This window comes from Plecotus auritus, assembly GCF_963455305.1.
Source record: "Plecotus auritus genome assembly, chromosome: 2".
NCBI classification, from domain to species: Eukaryota; Metazoa; Chordata; class Mammalia; order Chiroptera; family Vespertilionidae; genus Plecotus; species Plecotus auritus.
The window spans coordinates 664,392-687,842 of NC_137771.1; the positions used below are offsets into that span (position 1 = coordinate 664,392).

Consider the following 23,451-nt stretch of genomic DNA (forward strand, 5'->3'; position numbering starts at 1 on the left):
GTCACATGGAGGGTTTATTGACAGACCTGCCTCCCACTGGGCAGGTGTGGGCGGGGCTGGGGGCTGATGGCTCAGGCAGGAGCAGGCCGTGGGCAGGACCCGCCCAGCTGCAGGGAGCAGCCGTGCTGTGGGGCTGGGTGCCCTGAACATGGGGTCACACAGGGCTGCCCAGCAGGGGATACCAGTCCCAGGCCTATGGGTGGTCTGGTCTGGACCACAGACGGGGGGCTGCGAGGATGGGCAGGAGGGTTAGGGGCTCCGCAGACAGCCCTGTGGCTTCAGGGACCGGCCAGCACCTGGGCCACAAAGAAGACCTTGTACGTCTCCTTCACGTCGCCCCTGAGCTGCAGCAGGGCGGACGCCATGAGGGGGTGGTCGGGCTGGAACGAGAGGGGCGAAGGGGGACAAACAGCCAACTGAGGCGACACCCAGCGGGCCCAGGCCCACCCTGCAGCCCTCCCTGGGCCCCCGCGGTCGGAAGCACCTACATCGAAGTCGGCGGGCGGCACCCAGGAGATGCTGAGGGTCCTGGTCTGGCCGCGCTCCACGGAGCCCCTGGAGGGCTCGATGGTGAAGCCCTTGTGCTGCAGGGACGCCAGGCTGTCCAGGCTGAACTCCACCGTCTGCGGGCAACGGGGCTGCTGGGCCCGGCAGGTAGGGCCAGGGCTCGGGGGAGGGCGCCCAGCTCCACCCGCCCTCCCAGCCTGACCAGCAGGCGTCCACCCGCCCATGCAGGGCGAGGTCATGAGGGCGGGGCTGCCCAGCAGGGGTGCTGCAGGGGGGGCTGGCGCAGTGCGGGGTCACCTTCTTGGGGGACAGCTGGGTGGTCCGGATGCAGCCCACCTGCAGCTCGCGGGTGGCAGGGGGGGGCGGCGTGTCAGTGTCCAGCTGAACGTAGTCCAGGGTCACCAGAATGGGCTTCAGCTCCTCAGGTTCTGGCGACGGAGGCGCTGGTTGGGGGCTGGTGGGGGGTGCAGCCGCGGGGGAGTTGGGGACAGAGGGGGAGCCCTCCTCCGTGTAGCAGGCCCCCCCCCCGGCGGGCGGAGGGACCCTCAGCGGCTCACCCTCCCTGCGCTCCGGGCTGGAGGAGGGGATCGTCGTCAGCGACTCCACGGGCACGTCCAGGGGGTCCCCGCCCTCCACGAACATCATGTGCTCGCGGGCCGCGCCCCTCAGGAGCATGTCCTGGGACACTTTCTGGGACAGAGCACAGCAGCCGCGCTCGCTCGGTCGGGCCGCCCAACGCGGCAGGACGGGGTGCGGCCAGTGGGACAGGCCGCTGGTCTCCCCCCCTGACACCCCAGGCTCGGGGCCCCCTAGCTTAGCCCCCGCCTCCCAAGTGGGGCAGTGCCGGGAGGTGGGGGGCCGGACCGAGGAAGGGCCACCGCGCACCTTGTCGAAGAGCAGGACCTGCAGCCGGTCCGAGAAGTACAGGCTCTCGTGGTCGGGGCTGAAGGTCACGGTGAAGTCCTGCGCGGTGCCCGGGTCCATGACGCCCGCCACCGGGACCACGCTGAACACGCTCTGCCCGTTGTGATTCTGGGTGCCTGCCGGGGAGGGGGCGTGGCCGTCGCGCGCCCCGCCCACAGACCCCGCCCCCAGCAGGCCCCCGCCCCACCCCGCAGTCCCATGCCCCGCCCCGCGCGCCCCGCCCGACAGGCCCCGCCCCAAACAGACCACGCCCCCAGCAGTCCCCCGCCCACCCACGCGCCCACCCCCGCAGGCCCATGCCCCGCCCCACGCGCCCCGCCCCCGCAGGCCCCCCCACCCAGGCCCAAGTCCCACCCCCGTGCGCCCTGCCCCCGCTGGCCCCCTGCCCGCCTCCCCCCAGCAGCTCACCCACGACCTCCGTCCTCTGGGCGCGCGAGGTGAGGAACCGCGGCAGCTGCTGCAGCTCCTCGCGGCGGGAGCTGGAGAGGCTGGCCAGGCGCACGGAGAACTTGATGGGCAGCGAGGAGTTGTTCTGCAGCTGCGGGGACCCCAGGGCAGCCTGTGAGCTGCCCCCCCCCCCGCCCCAGGCAGTGTCCCAGGGGGCCGCTGGCAGAGGCCCCGAGGACCCGAGCCCGAGGCGGCCAGGGCAGTCAGGGCAGGGCCGCCTTCCAGCCTCCTGGTTGGAGGGCAGTGGAGGTGGGGCTGCGGGGTGGGGGGCTCGCACCCCCCTGGCTCCCTGACCCAGGCGGGCCTGACCCCGGGGTGGCCCTCTCCCCCCCCACCCCCCCATCCTGGGCCAGGGCAGGGCGGGCACCTTGAAGGTGGAGGAGACGGACTCCCTGGCGATCACGTAGCCCATGTTCAGGACGTCCCCTGCGATGGAGCACGTGATCATGGAGGCCACGCCGGTGCCCAGGAGGGTCAGGGAGAGAATGCCCCTCTTGGTGATGATGTCCAGCGTCTCCTGGGCCTGCGGACACCGGGTCCCTCAGCGGGGAGCAGACACCGGGTCCCTCAGCGGGGAGCGGACACCGGGTCCCTCAGCACAGACACCGGGTCCCTCAGCAGGGGGCGGACACCGGGTCCCTCAGCGGGGAGCGGACACCGAGTCCCTCAGCGGGGGGCGGACACCGGGTCCCTCAGCGGGGGGCGGACACCGGGTCCCTCAGCGCAGACACCGGCCAGGGCCCTCGAGGCGGGCGGCCTGTGCTGGAGCCGAGACTGCTCTGACGGCCCTGGTCACTGCTGCCCGCCCGGGAAGCCGGGGCCCGAGGGTCTGGCTGGCCCTGGAGCCCAGCGGCAGCTGCAGGCCTGGGCACAGGGTGGGCTGGGGGGGCGGGGGGCATGGCGTGTGGAGAGGGGGCGAGGGGCGGCCAGGACTCACCAGGGTGCTCTCGTGGGGAGAGAAGGACAGCACCAGGTCCTGGGTCTCCCCGGCAGGCAGCTTGCTGATGGGGTTCAGCAGGTGGAAGGGGCCATTGGGGTGCAGTACAGAGAAGTCCACCTGAGGGCCCAGAGTCAAGGGGAAGCCAGAGGCCGGGCGCAGCCCCCCACCCACCCCCACCCACCGCATAGGCCCCCCTCTCCCACCCCCGCAGGCCCCCCTCTCCCACCCCATAGGCCCCCCTCTCCCACCCCCGCAGGCCCCCCGCTCCCACCCCATAGGCCCCCCTCTCCCACCCCATAGGCCCCCCTCTCCCACCCCATAGGCCCCCTGCTCCCACCCCATAGGCCCCCCTCTCCCACCCCATAGGCCCCCCTCTCCCACCCCATAGGCCCCCCTCTCCCACCCCCGCAGGCCCCCCTCTCCCACCCCATAGGCCCCCCTCTCCCACCCCCGCAGGCCCCCCTGCTCCCACCCCATAGGCCCCCCGCTCCCACCCCATAGGCCCCCCTCTCCCACCCCCGCAGGCCCCCCTCCCACCCCCGCAGGCCCCCCTCTCCCACCCCCGCAGGCCCCCCTCTCCCACCCCATAGGCCCCCCGCTCCCACCCCATAGGCCCCCCTCTCCCACCCCCATAGGCCCCCCTCTCCCACCCCATAGGCCCCCCTCTCCCACCCCATAGGCCCCCCTCTCCCACCCCATAGGCCCCCCGCTCCCACCCCATAGGCCCCCCTCTCCCACCCCATAGGCCCCCCGCTCCCACCCCATAGGCCCCCCTCTCCCACCCCCATAGGCCCCCCTCTCCCACCCCCATAGGCCCCCCTCTCCCACCCCCGCAGGCCCCTCTCCCACCTCTTAGGCCCCCCTCTCCCACCCCATAGGCCCCCCTCTCCCACCCCCATAGGCCCCCCTCTCCCACCCCCGCAGGCCCCCCTCTCCCACCCCCATAGGCCCCCCTCTCCCACCCCCATAGGCCCCCCTCTCCCACCCCCGCAGGCCTGCGCTGAGCGTGGACAAGGATACGGACATGTCCTCGGAGGAGATGTTCTGGATGGACACCTTCTTTGTGCTCCGGTGACCTGAAACGGGGCCAGTCACAGCCCCAAGCCCCAGGGGGCATGGGGGCAGGTGGTTCCCGAGGCCTGGGATCCTGTGGGTGTGGGGGGGCTGGGCCCAATGAGGACTCACCTACAGCGACGTCACCGAAGTTGGAGATGGTGTTGCCTTTGTCAGACACCACGATGATGGACGGAGCCACCGCCGGGCACCACAGCTCCAGGAACAGGGTGTTGTGGGGGCTGGCGGGCGGGCAGGCGTGCTGATGGCCCTGTGCCCCGGCCCCCAGTCCGACCCCAAGCCCTGGTCCCACCCCCAGCCCTGACTCTGGCCCTCCGGACCTGGGTCTGGGTTGGGAGCGGAAGAGGAAGAGGGACCTTTGACCGGCCACCCCCCCCAGGCCAGAGCACCACACCTGAAGCTCAGGGGCTCCGTCCCCTTCCTGTCTTGGATGTCGCCACTGGCAACGACACAGGGGACCACGATCTTGTCAAACCGCCCCTGGAACGTTCTGGCCAGGGTGGCCCGGGCCACCTGGTACTCCTCGGAGCTGGAACAAGGCCGGCCGATGGCGCCTGCGCCAGTGCCCCCCCCCCCCCGCGCCCCCAGCCCCACCCTCCCCACACGGGGCACCTGCTCGTCAGGGCTCGGGCCACGTGGGGCCACACGGGCTGTGCCAGTGTCGTCCGACCAGCTGACTGCCCACCGTCCCTGATTGCGGTGGGGTCTCCCCTGACCCCCAGGTCCTGCTCAGGCGCCTGGCCAGAGAGCAGGTTCCTGGAGCCGTAGGCAAAGGCCAGGCTGGCAGGGGAGCCAGGCCCGCTGAGCTCTCTGGGGCTCACTCTCCCCGGCTCGGCACACACCCAGGGAGGCAGCCCGGGGCCGCGGCAGGGCCTGGACGCAGCGGACGTAGGCCCAGGCCTGGACTTCCAGTGTAGGAGTCTGTGGGGGAGTCTGAGGGGGCAGCGCGGGGTCCCCTCGCAGGGGCCTGGAGGAAAGCGGGGGGCGGGGGGGGCGGGCTCATGCCCACCTGAACTTGAGCTCCTGCTTCTGCTGCGGGGCGGTGTGGGCGGAGGCCCGGGAGGGCCGCTCCCGGCTGTGTATCCGCAGTAAGGACATGGACAGCCGCCGCCGGTCCCTCCTGGGGGTGACCGGGTCCCTGTGGGACTGGGAGGTAAGGGGCCGGCTGAGGGGCTGCCCCACCCTCAAGGCTGACCAGTGTTTGAACCCGGGGGGCAGGAGGGGGATGGGCGTGCGGGGAGTGGCGGCCCACACCCCAAGTGGCTCCCTCAGGAGGACGGGCAGGGGCTGGAGCAAGAAAGACAGGCGAGTGTCCGGACCACGGCCCCGTGCAGAGCCCCTGGCCTGTGCACCAACCGCCCGCTGCCCAGGGAGCCTGAGGCTCCATGAGGGCACAGCGCCGCCAGGAGGGGTCAGAGCCAGCGCTCAGGACACAAACAGCGCCAGGGAGTGCGTGCGCCCAGGCCCGTCAGAGCCCTCGGGCAGGTCCTCCTGCACCCCTGCAGGTCCGCTGGCGGCCTGACCCTGCGCTGGACCCCGGGGGGCGCGTCCCTCTCTCAAGGTCACTCTCAGCCGGCGGCCCCTCGCCTCGTGCTGTCAGAGGCTGCGCTGTGGACCCTGCTCCTCTGCTGTGTCCAGGCCTCCCTCTGGTCAGACTCGCAGGGGAGGCCCCACCTGCTCCGAAACCACCTCTGGGGGTCCTCCCTCAGGGGGTGCTTTCTAGGGAGGAGGGAGGAGGGAGGAGGGGGGAGGGGGGAGGAGGGAGGGAGGAGGGAGGAGGGAGGGAGGAGGGAGGAGGGAGGAGGGAGGAGGGAGGAGGGAGGGGAGAGGGGGGAGGAGGGAGGGGAGAGGGGGGAGGGGGGAGCGGGGAGGGGCCTCCCAAGGACAAGTTGTAGCCCCTGGGAACCGCAAACATCTGCCCAGCGCTCCTGGCCTGGGGGCCTGGCCCAGGGCCTCGAGGGGAGCGGGAACGTTCCGGAGCCTGAGTCCCCACGCACCACTTTGACCTCCCCGTCTTTACTCTGGGCGTGGAAGGCTTGCTGGCGGATCAGTTCGTTGGACAGCACGGGCCGGAAGGCCACCTGGACCAGGCATCTCTGGGGGGAGAGGGTCGAGGGCAGAGCCGGCCCTGATGGCACCCTGCCCGCCCCAGCACCCGCTGCCCGCCTTGCACCCGCTGCCCCAGCTCCCTGGCTCCCCTCCGAGGTCCTGCGACACTCCTGGTGTGCGCCCATCTCCCCCTGGGGTTTCAGGGTGGCACGCCCCTTCCGGGAAGCCCTCCCTGACCACTCCCTCCTCGAAGGCAGGGTGGGCTCTGTCCCTGTGGGTCGGACCCGGCCCCCCACCCACGACATGGATGAGGAAGGAAACTCTGTCTCGGCCTCTGAGATGTGGGGTGAGTTCCTGCACCCTGACCTGCCCATGGCCAGCACAGCCGGCTTTCCAAAGCTCAGCGGGCTCCCTGGGCCCTACAGCAAAGGTGCTCGGCCATGTCGGGCGGGGGGTGTGGCGTGTGGGGGATGAGAGAGAGAGGGGGAGAGAGGAAGAGACCGGGGAGAGAGGGGGAGACAGGGCGGGGAAAGGAGGGAGACGGAGGGGTGCCCTGTAATAACCCCTTGCGGGCCACTCCTTAAGCAGTATTGTACAGTTAACGCAACGCGTTGTACATAACCCTCCTTTCTGGAACCCGGGGGGCCCTGCACCCCCGCACCTCCATGTGCCCCTCACGCAGTCCTCTCAACAGTCCCCCTACCTTCCTGAGGTCAGGAAGTAACTCAGAGAGGCTGTGAGGACCTGGGGGGCGGAGTCTGGGGGAACCCTGGACCAACCCAGTGGACAGACAGACACCTGTGCTCCTGGTGACCGGGCCTCTGGACCCACCTGGCTGCCCTGCCCGAGCCCAGCCCGGTGCCTGGGGGACAGCGTGGTGCCCCTGCCGGGCAGGGCTGGCCTCTTCCTGGCCGAGCTCGCTGGCCACCGCGGCCCCTGACCTGCCTGGGTTGCAGGGGGCAGAGCCGACCCCACCCCTGCTGCGTCAGGGCGGGCAGAGCCAGGCTGTGGTGCCAGCCCACACCCACCTTTCCTGGCAACACAGTCCCCACCGAGGGCGAGATGGTGATGGGCGAGTCGGGGGGCAGCAGGAACTGGAAGGACGTGGGCCCCACGGGGCAGGTGTCCTCGGAGCCGATGCGGGGCACGGAGTGCGTCAGCGAGTTCATGCTCAGGTGGGAGTTGATCACGTACAGGGCGGCCACCGACATGTCGTACAGGGCAGTGGCCGAGAACCTGACCTGGTAGTGGGACAGCTGCAGGGGCGGGTGGACGCCCACGGCCCGGCACGTCATTTTGAAGCACCTGCAAGCGACCGGGGTGCGCAGGGTCAGCCGGGCACCCGGCTGTGGCGTTGGGTCCCTCTGCGCCTGACCAGGTGGCTCTGAGTGTGGGTGGCTCGGCGCAGGGCGCCCAGGACAGACGCAGTGTCACAGGCTGCGCACGGCCCCAGCGTGAACTGTCATGCACTTAGAAGCCGCCGTGCAGCTCTGCCCGCCCCCCCAGTCCCCCCCACCCCGGGCTTCCACACAGAGAAGCCGCCATCTGTGGCTCCCCTCGGCCTGGCCTCACTGGCTGATTCGGGTCTGTGCCCTGACCAGGGATTGAGCCCCACCCTTGGCGTTCCGGGAAGAAGCTCTAACCAGCTGAGCTACGTGGCCAGGGCTCTGTGCGCCGTCAAGTGGACAGTTAAATGTCAGTCACAGGGTACCGAGGCGGCCACTGCTGGCTTATTCGGTTCAACGTTTGCTGACGTCGAAGGCAATGAGGCCGAGAACCGCTCCTTGGGTATAAGCCAGCCGTGGGCAAACTACGGCCCGCGGGCCGGATCCGGCTGTTCTATCCGGTTCTCTTGCTCTCCCCTCCGCTCCTTTACTTTGAATTTATATTAGTTCACACAAACACGCCATCCATGCTTTTGTTCCGGCCCTCCGGTCCAGTTTAAGAACCCATGGTGGCCCTCGAGTCAAAAAGTTTGCCCACCCCTGGTAAGCACAGGGACCTGTGCGGCGCAGCAAGCGGAGAGGTGCGGGCACTTGGGGCTTTCACCCCGGAGCTCCGTCCGCATTTCCCCTGCGCGGCGCCCACCGCCGGCCCGGCTTCCATCCGAGCGCGGAGCACCCGATGCCCGTGCGAGGGCGATGCTGGCTGCCCGTCGCCCTCGCGGTGACGGGGACGCGTCACCCACCAAGGCATTGCCACGGGGCCTCTTATGCCCACAGTCCCGCTCCCCGAGGCGCTTATTCGGACCCAGGCCGCTGAGAAGCGGGGTGAGCGTCAGAGCGCCACGTGTGACATGTTCTCCTTCCAGGAAGGCGGCCGGCTGCTGCCCCCCGCTGGTCCAGGTCCCGTGACTGACGTGTGGCCTCATTCCTCCCGGGGAACAGGGTGCCCCCGGCGTCACCCACCCTGTGAACGCCTTTCTTTCGCCAAGAGCTCACATGCAGCACGCCTCCCGACAGGATTTGGGTTGTCCGCCGCTGGCAACTCACTCAGGCCCTCCGTCATGCCCACACGTGCACTCACACGCACCACACACATGACCACATACACTCACATACATGTGCATAAACATGCACATCACACAAACTCACACACGTCCACACACACATGCCCACCACACACATACGTACACTCAGACACATGCACACTCACATGAACTCACACGTGTGCTTACACATGCATGTCACACAAACTCACACACATGTCCACACACTCACACATGCCCACCACACACATATACGTACACTCAGACACATGCACACTCACATGAACTCACACGTGTGCTTACACATGCATGTCACATAAACTCACACACATGTCCACACACTCACACATGCCCACCACACACATATACGTACACTCAGACACATGCACACTCACATGAACTCACACATGTGTCTACACTCACATGCATACAGGCACACCAAACACTCATACACATGTCCACACACGCACACCCACACTTACCCTCAAAGGCCCCTGGGTCCCAGGCGTCTGTGCCAGGTCTGAGGAGCCCGCAGCCCCAGCCCCCCTCGGCCCCTCGGCGCCCCCCCGACCCCCCCCGCCCCCCCGGCCCCGGCTCACCGGTTGATCTCCGACTTGCAGACGAGCTCGAAGCTGTACTCCTTGGCCTTCGTGGGCTGGAAGATCAGGTCGAGCTCCACGGTCTCCAGGGGCAGGATCGTGCCGAAGCCGTCGTTGGGCTGGATGTCCACAAACTGCACGGCACCCCGCACCGAGGAGAACACACAGCGTCTGCTGGAGCGTCATGGGGACGGCGGGCACGCGTGGGGGTGGCGCGGCAGTGGTGATGTGCATGTCAGTGTATATGTCAGTGTGCGAGCATGTGTGCGTGCATGTAAGCACATGTGTGTCTGTGTATATGTGAGTGTGTGTGTGCATGTCTGCATGTCTGCGAGTATATGTATGTCTGTGCATGTGAGCGCATGCTTGTGTGTAGGTGAGTGCATGCATGTGAGCACATGCTGTGAGTGTGTCTGTTGCATGTGAGCACATGCTGTGTAGTGTGCATGTGTCTGCATGCATGTGAGCACATGCTGTGAGTGTCTGCGTGCATGTGAGCACATGTGTGTATTGTGAGTGGACGGTGAGGTCTACAGAGGGGCAGCTCCAGGAGGGGACGGGCAGCCAGGGAGAGGCCTTGTCTTGGCTGCCCTGCGGGGCCAGGCAGGCCAGAGCTCTGGCAGGAAGGGGGGCAGAGGGGTCTGGAGTCCGTGGGTGCAGCGGCCAGAGAAGGGGAGAGAGGAGGGGCTGAGAAAGGCGGGGCGAGGCAGCGACAGGGGCAGGAGGGACGGAGAGAGGGACGAGCAGAGAGAGCCGGGCAGAGGAGTGGAGAGGGAGGCGGGGAGGGGGGTGCGGCTTGGACTCTGGGTCAGCAGTCACCTGACCTGTGCCCAGAGCTTCCTGACTCAGTCCCCGCCCCCACGCCCTCCCTGCCCCCACGTGACGCACCTTGGGGACCCCGACGAACCCGAACTCCTGGGGCAGGAGGGAGAGGTTGCAGACGCTGATCGGGGCCCTGATGGCCTCGTAGATGGTGCAGTAGCCGAAGTCCACCTCCAAGGGGCTGAGCTCCAGGTCTGAGGTGGTGACGGTGGCGTGGACGGTGAACTCCACGGGCTTGACCTGACGGGCAAAGGGCCAGTGCCTCCGGTCACGGACCACCAGGAGCCTCGCGGCGGCCGCGGGGCCCTCACGGACACGGCTCGCCCTTCGGAGAACCCCCTCTCCTGCCACCCAACCTGCAAGGACGTGGATGCAGCTGTAACCGAGGTGCCAGTGGGAGACGTGGGACTGAGTACACACGTGTGCACACACGTGTGCGTGTCCTGAGGATGTGCCTGCCGCGCTCTGCGGTCTGAGTGTGAGGTCAGTTGCGGGTGTGAGCGTGAGCGGTGTGTGAGTGTGTGGCACATGGGGTCTGGGTGCTGGGACCGCCCGCAGCCTGGGGAGCGCCGAGCCCCACTGACCACACGCCCCTCCTGCATCTCCTCTGCAGGGGCTGCCTGGTGACGCCTGGTGACTGAAACCTGCCGGGGGCCCAACTCCCGGGGCAGCCCCTGCTCCCCAAACACCAGCATTCCCGGGGGTCCCCACCGACCTGGTCAGCCACGCGGATGGTCAGCGGGGCCTCCAGGATCCTGCTCTCCCTGTCGAAATACTTGCCTGCGTCCTCGGGGAGAGAGTGTCTGCAAGAGACCGCGCCACTCGCATGAGCTCCTCTCGATTATATTTCGGGAAACAACAGTGAGGCTGACCTGAGTGGTGCGCACACACACACACACACACACACACACGCGCACACGTGCACATGCGCATGCACGCTCTCTCTCTCTCTCTCACACACACACGTGCACATGCGCTCTCTCACACACACACACACGCACACGCACACATGCACGCACGCACGTGTGTGTATAATTGATTCCGGAGAGGAAGGGAGAGGAAGAGAGAGAGAGAAACATCAGCGATGAGAGAGAATCACCAATTAGCTGCCGCCTGCACGCCCCCAAAACCCGGGCCTGTGTCCTGATGGGAACTGAACTCGGGACCCTTCAGTCTGCAGGCTGATTTATTTATTTTTTATGTAAATATATATATATTTTTAAACCTGAGTGGTGCTTTTCAGTCCTGCAGTTAGCCCTGACTGGTAGCTCCGGTGGTTAGAGCATCGTCCCCATCCGCCAGGGGTGCAGGTTGGAGCCCCGTCAGGGCACAGACCAGAAGCAGCCAGTGACGGCAGCAAGAAGGGGAGCAACAGCGCCCTCTGCCCTGTCCTCTCTAAAATACAGTCAACAAGCCGTGCAAGAGCCACGGGGCGCAGGAAACAGGGCGTGCGGAGCGACGGGGCACCCGCCCCTGCTTTCTGCCTGGGACCCCCCGCCCCCCCCGCCCCCCCCCCCCCACCACCAGCCCGTGCCGGCGCTCACCGCGGCAGGAACTTGAGCTGCACTGAGTAGGACGACAGGGCCTGGATGTAGCCCGTCTCCGGCAGGAGCTCCATGTGGCCCCTGAGCTCCTTGCACACCTCGAACTTCAGACGCAGGGCTGCCTTCGACCTGCAGCCAGGAGCGGGGCCGGGACCGTGGGGTTAACTGCCCGCAGGGCCTGTTAGCCCTCACCACCCGGCCCCGGGGCGCTCGGGGCACCTCCACGCCAAGCTGCGCCTTGACGTCACTGCCAGGGTCTCCCCAGCCCTGCCTCTCGGGGGCTAGCCTTCCCGCCCCGCAGTCAGGTGAGAAATCTTGTGAATGAAAACACCACGAAGGTTCTCAGACACCTGAGGGCAGGCGCTGGTGCAGGGCCTGGAGGCGTCGGGGTGATGGGGGGACCCTGTCTGTCTGGCCTCTGCCCCCCTCCCGCCCAGGCACAGGCTCGGGGCAGGCTGGCCCTGCATGCCCGCTGGCAGCTTGGGACTCCTGGATGGCCAGGCCGTGGTCCGTGGCTGCAGGTCCGTGAAGTTCTGTCCCTCCTCCCAGCTCAGGACCAGCCAGAGGGGCCGAGCACGCCCACCCCACCCCACCCCGCGGGCGCCATGCTGCGCGACGCCCCTATCACCCCCCATCACGGCTGGTCCCTGGAGCCCCCTCTCCCCAGGGCTCCCCGCCCCTGCTCCCCCACGGGCCTCTCAGCTACAGGAGGAGGGGCTGTCCCGGTGGGCGGGACCTGTGACCTGGCCCTGGGACCCCTGGGCCCTGGAAGAGCTTCCAGAAGCCTCCCCAGGCTTCTCGCCGACCCAGCGGGCCCTGAGCCCACGGCGCACACTCACCGCGTGTGGACCTGGATGGTGTCCTGGTACAGCCGGTCGAACATGCATATCTTTAGGTCCACGATGGCCTTGGGCACCCAGACCGGCACGTCGACCGCCACGCCGATGACTCGGAAGTGCAACTGGACGGGAGGGTGAGAGTTCAGCACGCGGCTCCAGGGCAGCGGCACCGGCCCACGCGGGGACAGGCGGCACTGGCCATGCCTGGGTCCCGGGCACTTCCCAGCGTGCGATTGAGAGAAGTCTCTCTACGGTGAGAATCCCGACCAGCCCGGCCGGCGCGGCTCAGGGGCTGAGCGTCGCCCTAGGAACCAGGAGGTCAGGGTTCGATTCACAGTCAGGACACAGGCCTGGTTGCGGGCTCGATCCCCATGTGGGGCGTCAGGAGGCAGCCGGTCAATGATTCTCTCTCTCGTTGATGATTCTCTCTCCCCTTCCCTCCCCTTCCTCTCTGACATCAATAAAAACATATTTAAAAAAAGATTCAAAGGGATGACCACAGGGTGGCTGTGCTGGGGGGACAGAGGGGGGGCAGGGCCCCAAGGACGGCAGGCGCAGCACAGCACGGCGCAAGAGGGAGTGGGTGGGCCTGGGAGCGGCACAGCGCGTGGTAGTGAGCGAGCTCCCTCGCACAGGGCCTACCGGAGCCGGGGGCCGCCTGTGGAGATGCGGGGCCGACACGGGGAGGGCAGGGAGGGAACCGGGGAAGGGGAATGGGAGTAACCGGCCAACAGATCTGCTCGTCGTCTTCACAGTCAACCTCACCTCTCGTCACAAACAAAAAACTTAAACAAATTAAAAGAGAGCCCTGACCGGTGTGGCTCAGTGGATAGAGCGTCGGCCTGCGGACTCAAGGGTCCCAGGTTCGATTCCGGTCAAGGGCATGTACCTTGGTTGTGGGCACATCCCCAGTAGGGGGTGTGCAGGAGGCAGCTGATCGATGTTTCTCTCTCATCGATGTTTCTAACTCTCCCTTCCTCTCTGTAAAAAAATCAATAAAATATTAAAAAAAAAACAAATTAAAAGAGAGAGCGAGTGCACGTTATATTATCTGAGCGTAATTCCATAGACGTAAAAACAAATGATGAAAAGTAATGAAAGAAAATTTAACCACTTGGAAATTAAGAAAGACATTTCTAGTGAGTGAGAGCAAAGGCTGTGTGCATGAACACACACACGTGTATGCATGCATGTGGACATACATACACGTGGACACATGCACGTGACTGTGTGCCCACAAACGTATGTCCATATGTGTGTGGACATACACACATGTGGACACATTCACATGACTGTGTGCCCACAAACGTATGTCCATAGGTGTGTGGACACACATACACACATGTGGACACATTCACATGACTGTGTGCCCACAAACGTATGTCCATAGGTGTGTGGACACACACACACATGTGGATACATGCACGTGACTGTGTGCCCACAAACGTATGTCCATAGGTGTGTGGACATGTGCGTAGGTGGACGTACACCCATGTGGACACGTGTATGCATATGCTCATGGACATGCGTGCAGACATGTGTCATAGTTGGCTATGGGTGCCAGCTGTCCGTGCCACCACCAGCCGCCTGAGTGTGGAGGCGTGCTGCCGCATGGCGTGGGCAGGGCGCCCCGGGAGGCGGCTGTGCTGCAGGACACTCACCGTCGGGCACTGCTGGTTCTTGAACGTGACCTGGAACCTGCTCTGGACGGTGCCGGGCGTGACCGGGGAGAAGATGACGGGCACTTTGATGGAGCTGAAGGGGCCGATGTAGCCCTCTGTGACCTGCACGGGGACGGACGCCGGGGCTCGGGCTCCATGTCCACGAAGGCACCTCCCAGGCCTCCTGTGGGCGTCCGAGGGGAGTGGGGGCAGCACCACAAAGCCTGGCCCTGCCCTGCCCTGCCTTACGGGCCCAGATCCCGGCCGAGGGGTGGGAAGGGCTGGCAGGACCCCCCCCCCCCCCCCGCCGCATGCTCCCCCAGCCCAGCACTGTTCCCCTCGATGACTACAGGCCTTGCACACGCTCACACACCCACACAGACATGCACACGCGCGCACACGCCGCCACAGCTCAGCAGGCCCTGCACCCACAATCCGGCCGTCGCTGCCCTTGTTCTACCAGACCCGCTCGGGACGGTGCTGGTGGATAGCACTGCCCAGGGGCTCCCCCCCCTCCCCCGCCTCCCGCGGCCCCAGAGAAGGCCGCCTTCCTGGTGGGCCCGCAGACCGGGAGGCGGCTGGAGGCGGTGGCTGGGCGGGGCCTGGCTCACCTCTCCCAGCGTGATCTCCGTCTGCTCCTCGTTGGAGAACATGTGCAGGACGGTGGTCACATCCTCCGATTCTGGAAGAGGAGGCGCTTCAGATGTGAGGACTGGCCAAGCGGAGGGGACAGCTGTGCCCACCCCCGAGACACGGTCACCCCGACCCTTCCTGCTGACGCCGGGGGGCCACGGGGGCTGGTGTTGAGGTGAGACCCTTTCCTGCTCTGCGTCACCTGCTGCTCTGAGCGTGGGGGGCCCGCCTTGGGAGCAGGAAGGGGGCGGGGAGGCTTTGCCCAAGGCCCCAGTGAGGGGGAGGTGGGCGCAGCAGCCTGAGAGGAGAGAGCACCCAGTCGGCCTTGGGGGTTCACTTCAAGCAGAAGGGGGGGCAAGGACTCGAGGGGGTTTGTGTTGAGATGAGCGAATAGCAGGGTGTGTGCTGAGGAGCATGGCCGGCCGAGAGGGACGCTAGAGCAGGGGGAGGGCGGGCTGCGGGCTGCGGCCAGGGGCAGGGGTGCCGCCCAGGGCCCAGGCGGGGCAGCGGCTGCCCACCATCTTGGAGACCAACCCCCCCGCCCCCGCCATGCCTGCCATTGCCTGGTGACCTGGTGGAGCGGAGGGACTGCTGAGTCGGGAAGAACTGTGAAGGGAGGGGGGGGGCCACTCTGCAGGGTCAGCCTGCAGGGCGCTGTCCTTCCTCAGCGCAGGGCTGGGCCCCGGGCCAACGCCACGACTCCCGACCCAACTGCCACGTGCTCTCTGCACCGAGCCCCCAGGGGCTGTGCCTCCAGCGACCCCACCAGAAGCCCCGAGGCCTCCCCTCTGTCCCCTCCTTCCCCTCCATCCCCTCCGTCCCAGGCTGCACACCCCTGGGCAGGGCTCCCCATATGTGCCAGCGAGGACCCTCCAGGGAGGTGAGGAGACAGCTACAGCCACTTCCGTCCTCCCACCGCCACGGCTTCCTGTGGCCGAGAGCTAACCCTGCACATTCCACCACAGGCCTCCGGGGCGGCTCCCCCGAGGGGGTCTGCAGTGCTGCTGGCGGCCACCGACCTGCCCGCTCCCCTGGGCTGCACCACGGTCCCGCCCCCCGCGTCCCCCTCCCCCCCCCCCCGCCACCCTGTGCCCACTCCCCTCACCTGGGCTGCGCATCGGGTCCCGCTCCATCAGGGAGGGCTCATTGCCCTCCGCCCGCTGCTCGGAGATGTTGGGGAGGCCTTTCTCGTACATGCTCCTCTCGTCGTAGGTGAAGACGCTGCTCTACGAAGAGTGCAGACACCCGTGCTGGCGCGTTGCCCCTGCCCGGCACTCACACAGGAGCCCGGCCCAACCTGGGCGGTGCTGCCGGCTCCTGCTGTCCGATGGCGTGGCTCGTGCCAGCCCCAGCCCCCCACGCTGGTCCCGGCTCCTCCTCGGAGCCCACAGGCACCGGTGCCCATCCTGGAGCCACTGTGTGCTCCCCCCGCTCCCCGCCCCCCACCCCCAGCTCAGGCTGCAGGCCCCTCTCCTGGCCCAGCCCCACCCCTGCTTCCCACCCCCAGCTCACTGCCCCCGCCCTCGCTGCTGTGCGTGCAGCAGGGCGACAGGGCGATAGACAGAGGGGCACCACTGGGGGGAGCTGCTGCCAGGTAGACAGACACCCGCTCGGAGAGCACAGAACTGGTGCCAGGAGCACCCCGAGGGCTGGGCACGTGCCCACCCAGCAAGCTGGCCTTGTGCCCTCATCACCCACCGTCCCGGGGCCTTGCTCGGGCGGGGATCACACCCGGCGCCTCCCACCTCTGCCCAGCAGCCGTCCACATCGCTGCCTGGACATCCCTCCCCGCCCTCCCTGGGGAGACTTCGCGGGGACCCCTCCCCACGGCCGACAGAGCTGCAAAGTGGGCGCACGCTGCTGCCGCTTTCTGTCTCTCGTTACTCCGCACACGAGGATGTCTCTCCCACTGATTTCTTACAAGGAGCGGGAAGGAGGCGGGAGAGAAGCATCGAGGTGAAACACATCGGTCGGTTGCCCCTCCCACACGTGCCCAACCTGGGCCGGGGATCCAACCTGCAACCCAGGTACGTGCCCGTGGCCGGGAATCGGACCCGTGACCTGTCAGCGCCAGGGCCGGCGCGGTGCTTCTTGTAGGAAAGTGTAACTAATCCGGACGAGTGTTTTAGAAAGGCAGTTCCCCTCCCCCATCCGCACCCACCATGCGCCCAGGGAGCTGGGGTGCTGGGAGCTGTCTGTGGCCCCCACTGGAGGCCCATCTGCACAGCCTCTGGGGCAGGGAGGCCCCCACCGGGACTGAGAGGCGCACGTGGGAGGCTGGGCTCTGGAGCCCTTGGCCACCGCAGTGCTGCCCCCTGCTCGAGCGGGGACTGGCCCTGTGACCCCACATCCTTCACGGGGCGTCTCCTGCTCAGAGCAGGAGGCCCCGCCCCTCCAGCCCCCCTGCACCCCGCTGCTCTCCCGGGTGCCCGGGGCAATGGGACACTCACCACTCTCATGACCGACTGGCCCAGCTCCAACTCGCAGGGCTCGGACTCCAGCTGGACCCGGAACCCGGTGCCCAGGGCCCCGGTGTTGGACAGGGTGATGACCCGGGATGCGGTCTCACCCACCACGTAGCTGCCAAAGTTGATGAGCTCTTTGTCCAGAGACAGCTGCCGAGAGACGCCAGGGGGAGGGTGACTGGGCCAGGCAGCAGCCCGGGCTGAACCCACCTGTCGTCCACAGCCCTGGGGGAGCAGCCCTGGGGGAGCAGCTCTGGGGGAGCAGCTCTGAGGGAGGGAGCAGCCCTGGGGGAGCAGCTCTGGGGGGAGCAACTCTGAGGGAGGGAGCAGCCCTGGGGGAGGGAGCAGCCCTGGGGGAGGGAGCAGCCCTGGGGGAGGGAGCAGCCCTGGGGGGAGCAGCCCTGAGGGAGGGAGCAGCCCTGGGGGAGGGAGCAGCCCTGGGGGAGCAGCTCTGGGGGGAGCAACTCTGAGGGAGGGAGCAGCCCTGGGGGAGCAGCTCTGGGGGGAGCAGCCCTGGGGGAGCAGCTCTGGGGGAGCAGCCCTGAGGGAGGGAGCAGCCCTGAGGGAGGGAGCAGCCCTGAGGGAGGGAGCAGCCCTGGGGGAGGGAGCAGCCCTGAGGGAGGGAGCAGCCCTGGGGGAGGGAGCAGCTCTGAGGGAGGGAGCAGCCCTGAGGGAGGGAGCAGCCCTGAGGGAGGGAGCAGCCCTGGGGGAGTGGTCCTGTGGGGAGCAGCCCTGAGGGAGGGAGCAGCCCTGGGGGAGTGGTCCTGTGGGGAGCGGCTCTGAGGGAGCAGCCCTGTGGGGAGCGGCTCTGAGGGAGGGAGCAGCCCTGTGGGGAGCAGCTCTGAGGGAGGGAGCAGCCCTGGGGGAGCAGCCCTGGGAGAGTGGCTCTGAGGGAGGGAGCAGCCCTGGGGGAGCAGCTCTGAGGGAGCAGCCCTGTGGGGAGCAGCCCTGAGGGAGGGAGCAGCCCTGAGGGAGGGAGCAGCCCTGAGGGAGGGAGCAGCCCTGTGGGGAGCAGCCCTGAGGGAGGGAGCAGCCCTGAGGGAGGGAGCAGCCCTGAGGGAGGGAGCAGCCCTGAGGGAGGGAGCAGCCCTGGGGGAGGGAGCAGCCCTGAGGGAGGGAGCAGCCCTGAGGGAGGGAGCAGCCCTGGGGGAGGGAGCAGCCCTGAGGGAGGGAGCAGCCCTGGGGGAGGGAGCAGCCCTGAGGGAGGGAGCAGCCCTGGGGGAGGGAGCAGCCCTGAGGGAGGGAGCAGCCCTGAGGGAGGGAGCAGCCCTGAGGGAGGGAGCAGCCCTGGGGGAGCAGCCCTGGGGGGAGCAGCCCAGGACGCAGGCCCTGCTTTCCTCCTGCTCAGGGTGTCTGGCTCTAGGCAGGAGCGGGGGTGGGGAGCGGGGGCGGTCTGCACACACCAGGGACCTGATCACTTCCTGGAAACAGGTCCCGGGCTGGCCATGACCTGGGGAGCCCGAATCCACCTCCTGAAAAGCCAGGCCGTCCAGAAAGAACCGCGCCCTCACGGCGGGAGCCTAAATGCATCTCGTCAGGAGGAAGAAGCTGACCTGAGAGGCCACAGCCTATGCGCCCCCAAGCACGTGACTTTCTGGAGGCGGCGAAACTGAGATAAGATCAGTGGCTACACACTAATGACAGGCCCAGCACAGCCGGAGGGGCCGCGACGCTGCCTCCGCACCTGAGCAGAGACCACCCACCTGCGCACGCCACGTGACACTTGACGGAAGCGAAGGGAGAAACAGCCCTAGGACCCTCCTCTCCCAGGAGCCGACAGGGCCCTGGCGGAGCCCAGAGGACACCAGAGTCGGAGGAGCTGAGCAGCAAGACAGACAGCGAGACCTGACAGACAGACAGACAGACAGACGCACAGCCCACACCCAACAGCCGCCTGTCCTCCAGGACAGACCACACGTGAGGTCACAGACGTGGAAAACCTCCCACGTGGAGAGATGGGTGTCCGCCAAGCGCGTCTCCACCCACAGCTGGAGTCCGTAACAAGCACAAACCGGAACGTTCACAACATCGTGGAAAGGAAGCGGCACATCCTTAAGCCGCCGCGGGACAAAACGCGGAACGAGGAGACGTAGGGACGGAAGAAAACGAGATGCGGCGACCAGAGCTCGCGGGAGGCGGAGGAAGTGGCGCCCACGGGCGACTCAGCCGGAAACGCGGACGGTGGCGAACGAGCCGGCAGCCTCCCTCCGACCTAGCAGCCATCGCCTGCCCACAGGCTGGGTCCCGGGAGGAAAGGGGCTCCCTCCTGCACGCCAAATCACACGCAGAAAGGAGACCCACGTAGACCTGCGCGTGGTGAGGAGGGGATCGGAAGTGAACGTGTGGGTGCGTGCGAGTCCGTGTGCAGGGGTCAACGGCTGCGCAGGGGGCGGGCGGGCAGGTGACCTGTCCCCAAGCTAGAGGCTCCAGACGCTGAGACGCCACAGGGAGATAGAGGTGCCGCTGTGGCCGTGCCCGGGCCCCGCCCGCCCGCCCTGGGAAGGGGCGGGCGTGCTCTGTGAGTGGGAGCAGCAGCAGGTGCGTGGGCACATCGGGGTGGCACAGGGCTCCGGGGACAGGGGCCACGGCCACCTCTCCAGCCGCTCTCTCTTCCTTCTCACGGCAGAGCCCGATTCAGCCGGACACGGCACTGCCCCGGGAAGGCGGCACCCCAGCCTTCCGAAGTGAGGGAGAAGCAAAGACGCCCCCCCGGTCTCAGAAAGAAGCGGGGGGGGGGGGAGTGGGGAGGGGGATGTCCGTGACGACGGGCCGCCCTGCAGGACACGCTCGGGCAGCCGGCTGGAGGGCCGTTCCCTGGTGATTCAGGACCCACAGCCTGCCACGGGAAGCACGTCTCCGCCTGAAGGCTAGTGCTGCGGTCCCTTTGGCTTTAACCACGCCGTGTTTCTGCGGAACCGAGAGACTAATGCACGCACAGGAGGGTCAGCGCATTGGGGGAACGCAGGTTACGGAGGGGCCGCTCACAGGGCGGGTGGCTGTGCGGAGCGGGTTCTGCGGCCACGGAGGGGAGACGCCAGGCGCCGAAATCGGGGCCAGGACGTGAGGATGCTAAATGCAGTCCCCATGGCAACCACAGAGAGAGAGAGAGAGAGAGAGAGAGAGAGAGAGGAGACATAAGTGAAAAGGAGTTAAAACATGTCAGCACAGAAGCCCAGTGAACACGGAAGACAGCCTGCAGGACGAGGGATGCCAGCCGGGGCGCAGAGGACGTGGGCAGGGACTGCAGGCTGCCCATCGCTGCCCTGGGAAGGCAGGCAGGCCTGTCACCTGCCCCAACACGGGCGGGCCCTGAGGCCACGCTGCCGAGCGGGGCAGGCCAGTCACAGGACAGACACGTGTGGTGCCATTACATAAGGTCCTTGGAGCGGCCGGTGCACGGAGGCCGCGCAGGCGGTGGGCCCGGGTTGCGGGGAGGCGGAAGGGGGGGGGCGAGTGCTCACTGGGGACAGTTTCCATCCTGCGGAGTGGAGCGGGCCTGGGGGACAGTGAGGGCCGCACAGGTGTGAGGGCCGCACAGGTGTGAGGGCCGCACAGGTTTGAAGGATGCACAGGTGCGAGGGCCGCACAGGTGTGAGGGCCCCACAGGTGTGAGGGCTGCACAGGTGCGAGGGCTGCAAAAGTGTGAAGGATGCACAGGCGTGAGGGCCGCACAGGTGTGAAGGATGCACAGGTGTGAAGGATGCACAGGTGTGAGGGCCGCACAGGTGTGAAGGATGCACAGGTGTGAGGGCCACACAGGTGTGAGGGCCGCACAGGTGTGAGGGCCGCACAGGTGTGAGGGCACTGCCCACCCGCTGGGCCCGGGGGAGGCTGCGAGGCTCAGTCCCCGCGATTGTTTCCGCGATGAAAGCCCGGAGGGAAGAGGCGGCCTGGGCACCAACAGCAGAGGGGGCAAATGTCGCCGCGGGTCCAGGGGGGTCACCGATGGGCCAGGGCAGCGCTCGCTCTGCTGCTCCGGGCCTGGCATCGTCCTAACCAAAGCGCGTCAGCTCTGCCCGGCCGAGGAACCGCCAGCCGAGCAGAAAGGGCCCGGGGGCGGGGGCGGCGCGGGGCCACTGCCCAAGACACCCAAAGGACGCATACAGCCCAGCACGTCCCCAAAGGGGGCACACGGGTGGCAGGAGGCACGTGACAAGATGCTCCATGTCGCCCATCATCCGAGACGCAAGTTAACACCACAACGAGGTGCCACCCACACCTGTCAGAATGGCGGCACCGGCTGGCGAGGAGGCGGAGAAAGGGACCTGGGTCCAGGTGGTGGGAAGGCGACGGGGCAGCCACCGTGGACAAGCGTGGCGTTCCCTCAGGAAGAGGGAGGTGGGCTGCCTCAGGCCAGCGGCCCCGCGTCTAGGAGTTTGTCTGGAGGAGATGGAATCAGTGTCTCGAAGAGATGAACACGCCACGTTCACCCCAGAATCATCACACGGATGCGGGGCGGGGCGGGGCGGGGCGGCCAGGTGCCCGCGCAGCCGGGGCTGAACTGGAGGGACGGCCGCTCAGTCGGAAAGGTGGGGCCTGGAGGGCAGCGGGCCCGCGGGGAGTCCCACAGAGACAGGGCGGGCGGGTCTCACTCTGTGGGGTCCACAGACACGGACCACAGAGCAGGCTGGCGGCTGCTGCGGGGGAGGAGGGGGCGGCAAAATGGGTGAGAGGGGTCCAAGGTGTGAGAAAGACCAGGCGTGCATGTGGGACGCGGCAGAGGCGCGGTGACTAAGTGGGGGGGGCCCCAGGGCTGCAGAGTGGACGGCCTGAGGGTTCCCCGACCCTGGGTCCTGGGTCTGGGCTCTGCCCAGCATGGGGCGTGTCTGGCGTGGACCAGCACGTGCGTGTCTCAGGGGCGGGGGGGCGCAAGGGAGACACCCCCCCGCCCCCTGCCCCAGGGCCTTCCCCCCTCCCCCCCCCCCCCCCCCCCCCCGCTCAGCCCGGGACGCACGGAGCACTGCTTGATGGAGCACGTCAGCGGGATGGAAAACCGGCCCGTCTGCGCCAGAAACCAGATCCTTCCCTCCAGGTCCTTCTCCACCTGAGAGAGCCCGAGCAGCACGCACGTGACTCCCCGTGACGCCGTGACGTCCGTGCACAGCGGGGCCCCGAGGGCGGTACCGGCCAGGCTGGGGGACCCCCCAGCACAGACCCCAGACCCCAGACCCCAGATCCCAGAGGGCAGGGGCTCCCGCCCGCCCGGAGGAACGTGAGCGGCGTGTTTGGGAAATAACAGCGCAGAGGGCCTGCGGGAGCCGACCGGGGCCGAGGACCAGCAGGGACACGCAGCGCCCGCCTCACTCCCTCGTCCAGAGCCGACACTCACCATGGGCTTGAAGGTGACCAGCACTTCGCAGGACATGCCGGCCGACATGGGACCAGGGGGGTCGAAGCTGCAGGCACAGACACAGGCACGTCCGCGATTAATCTCCCCGCACGTGACCGCCCGCAGCACCCACGGGGACGGCGCTGGGCTCCCTGAGGGCGGCCCCTGCGGGGACCGGGCCCCTCCCGCCGCCGGGACCCCTCCCGCCTGCCCCCAGCGCTTGCCCGCGCCTCCCAGGACTCGCCCACAGGGCGCTCCAGGGGTGAGCGGGTGGGTGGGTGAAGGAGGAGGAAGGAGCCGTAAGAAAAGCCCCCAGGGGCCGGGGCCGAGGGGACCGCGTGAGGTGGCAGCGGCCACAGCCCCCGCTGCCCTGGGGACGTGCCAAGCCCAGACCGAGGGCCCAGGGTGAGGGCGATGCCAGGGAGGGAGCCCCATGTCAGGGAAAGTTCCAGAAACAGGGCTGCAGCTGCTCAGGGGACGTGGAGTTGGCGCCCTGGCCTGGGTCCTGGTGAGAAAAGTCTCCCCAAGAGTCGGGACGGGGTCTGACCAAAGGGCCCTGCGCAGCGGGTCCCAGCCCCACCGGGGAGGGCAGGCCCCAGGGGTGAGGCCGAGCAGAGGCCGGGGCAGCAGGACCAGGCAGCCCGGAGCCTCGGCCGTGGGATCACCGCCCACAGGAGCGAGCCACGGCGTGGGCCCGGGACCGGGCGCGGGGACGGGCGGCAGAGGCCCTGGGTGAGCAGCTGTCCGGAGACCTGGACCCGGGAGCCGTGGGCCTGAGGGAGCGGGACGCCCGCCGCCCCTCACACGATGCTGATGAAGTCCCGGAGGTGCTCGTCCACGCCCTCCAGCTTGCAGTAGTTGATGGTGTAGGTGGCGTTGATCAGCGTCATCCTCTTTTTGTACACTTTGCCGATGTCGAAGTCCTAGGGACACCGAGCGTCACACTCGCGCCCGGGAGACCGAGCTGGCAGGTGTGGGGCGGTTCCCCCTCGCCCCATCCTCCCCCTCGCCACCCCCGCTGCCCCTCTGTGGCCCGCGCAGCAGGGTGAGGGGTGCCGGGCTCGCATGGGTCAGAGCAGGAAGCAGCTTCCTGGGGACCCCAGGGGGAGCTTGGGGGGCGGCTGGACAGC

At 67.8% G+C, this 23,451-nt stretch overlaps 1 protein-coding gene across 7 annotated transcripts in view; it reads right to left on the reverse strand.

The window, feature by feature from the left end:
* The window catches only part of CFAP74 (cilia and flagella associated protein 74), a 36,934-nt gene continuing 13,483 nt past the window's right edge, over nt 1-23,451 (reverse strand). The window contains exons 14-39 of one of the 7 annotated variants that reach the window (XR_013959925.1): nt 23,126-23,244; nt 22,322-22,388; nt 21,947-22,036; nt 16,978-17,142; nt 15,633-15,753; nt 14,506-14,576; nt 13,895-14,017; nt 12,234-12,355; nt 11,395-11,523; nt 10,566-10,653; nt 9,917-10,090; nt 9,029-9,162; nt 6,970-7,246; nt 5,890-5,988; nt 4,902-5,038; nt 4,287-4,421; nt 4,004-4,113; nt 3,839-3,894; nt 2,816-2,935; nt 2,246-2,401; nt 1,840-1,969; nt 1,393-1,547; nt 1,065-1,193; nt 805-935; nt 489-623; nt 1-380 (exon numbers count right to left, since the gene is read on the reverse strand). Coding sequence is in view for 5 of the 7 variants with exons in the window: in XM_080656006.1 (XP_080512132.1) it covers nt 279-380; nt 489-623; nt 805-1,197; nt 1,393-1,547; nt 1,840-1,969; nt 2,246-2,401; nt 2,816-2,935; nt 3,839-3,894; nt 4,004-4,113; nt 4,287-4,421; nt 4,902-5,038; nt 5,890-5,988; nt 6,970-7,246; nt 9,029-9,162; nt 9,917-10,090; nt 10,566-10,653; nt 11,395-11,523; nt 12,234-12,355; nt 13,895-14,017; nt 14,506-14,576; nt 15,633-15,753; nt 16,978-17,142; nt 21,947-22,036; nt 22,322-22,388; nt 23,126-23,244 (3,408 nt within the window). In the remaining 2 variants the exon portion in view is untranslated. Of the gene's footprint in view, nt 381-488; nt 624-804; nt 1,198-1,392; nt 1,548-1,839; nt 1,970-2,245; nt 2,402-2,815; nt 2,936-3,838; nt 3,895-4,003; nt 4,114-4,286; nt 4,422-4,901; nt 5,039-5,889; nt 5,989-6,969; nt 7,247-9,028; nt 9,163-9,916; nt 10,091-10,565; nt 10,654-11,394; nt 11,524-12,233; nt 12,356-13,894; nt 14,018-14,505; nt 14,577-15,632; nt 15,754-16,977; nt 17,143-21,946; nt 22,037-22,321; nt 22,389-23,125; nt 23,245-23,451 lie in introns of those variants that run through there. The other 6 variants (XM_080656008.1, XM_080656009.1, XM_080656006.1 and 3 more) reach the window with 6 other exon arrangements.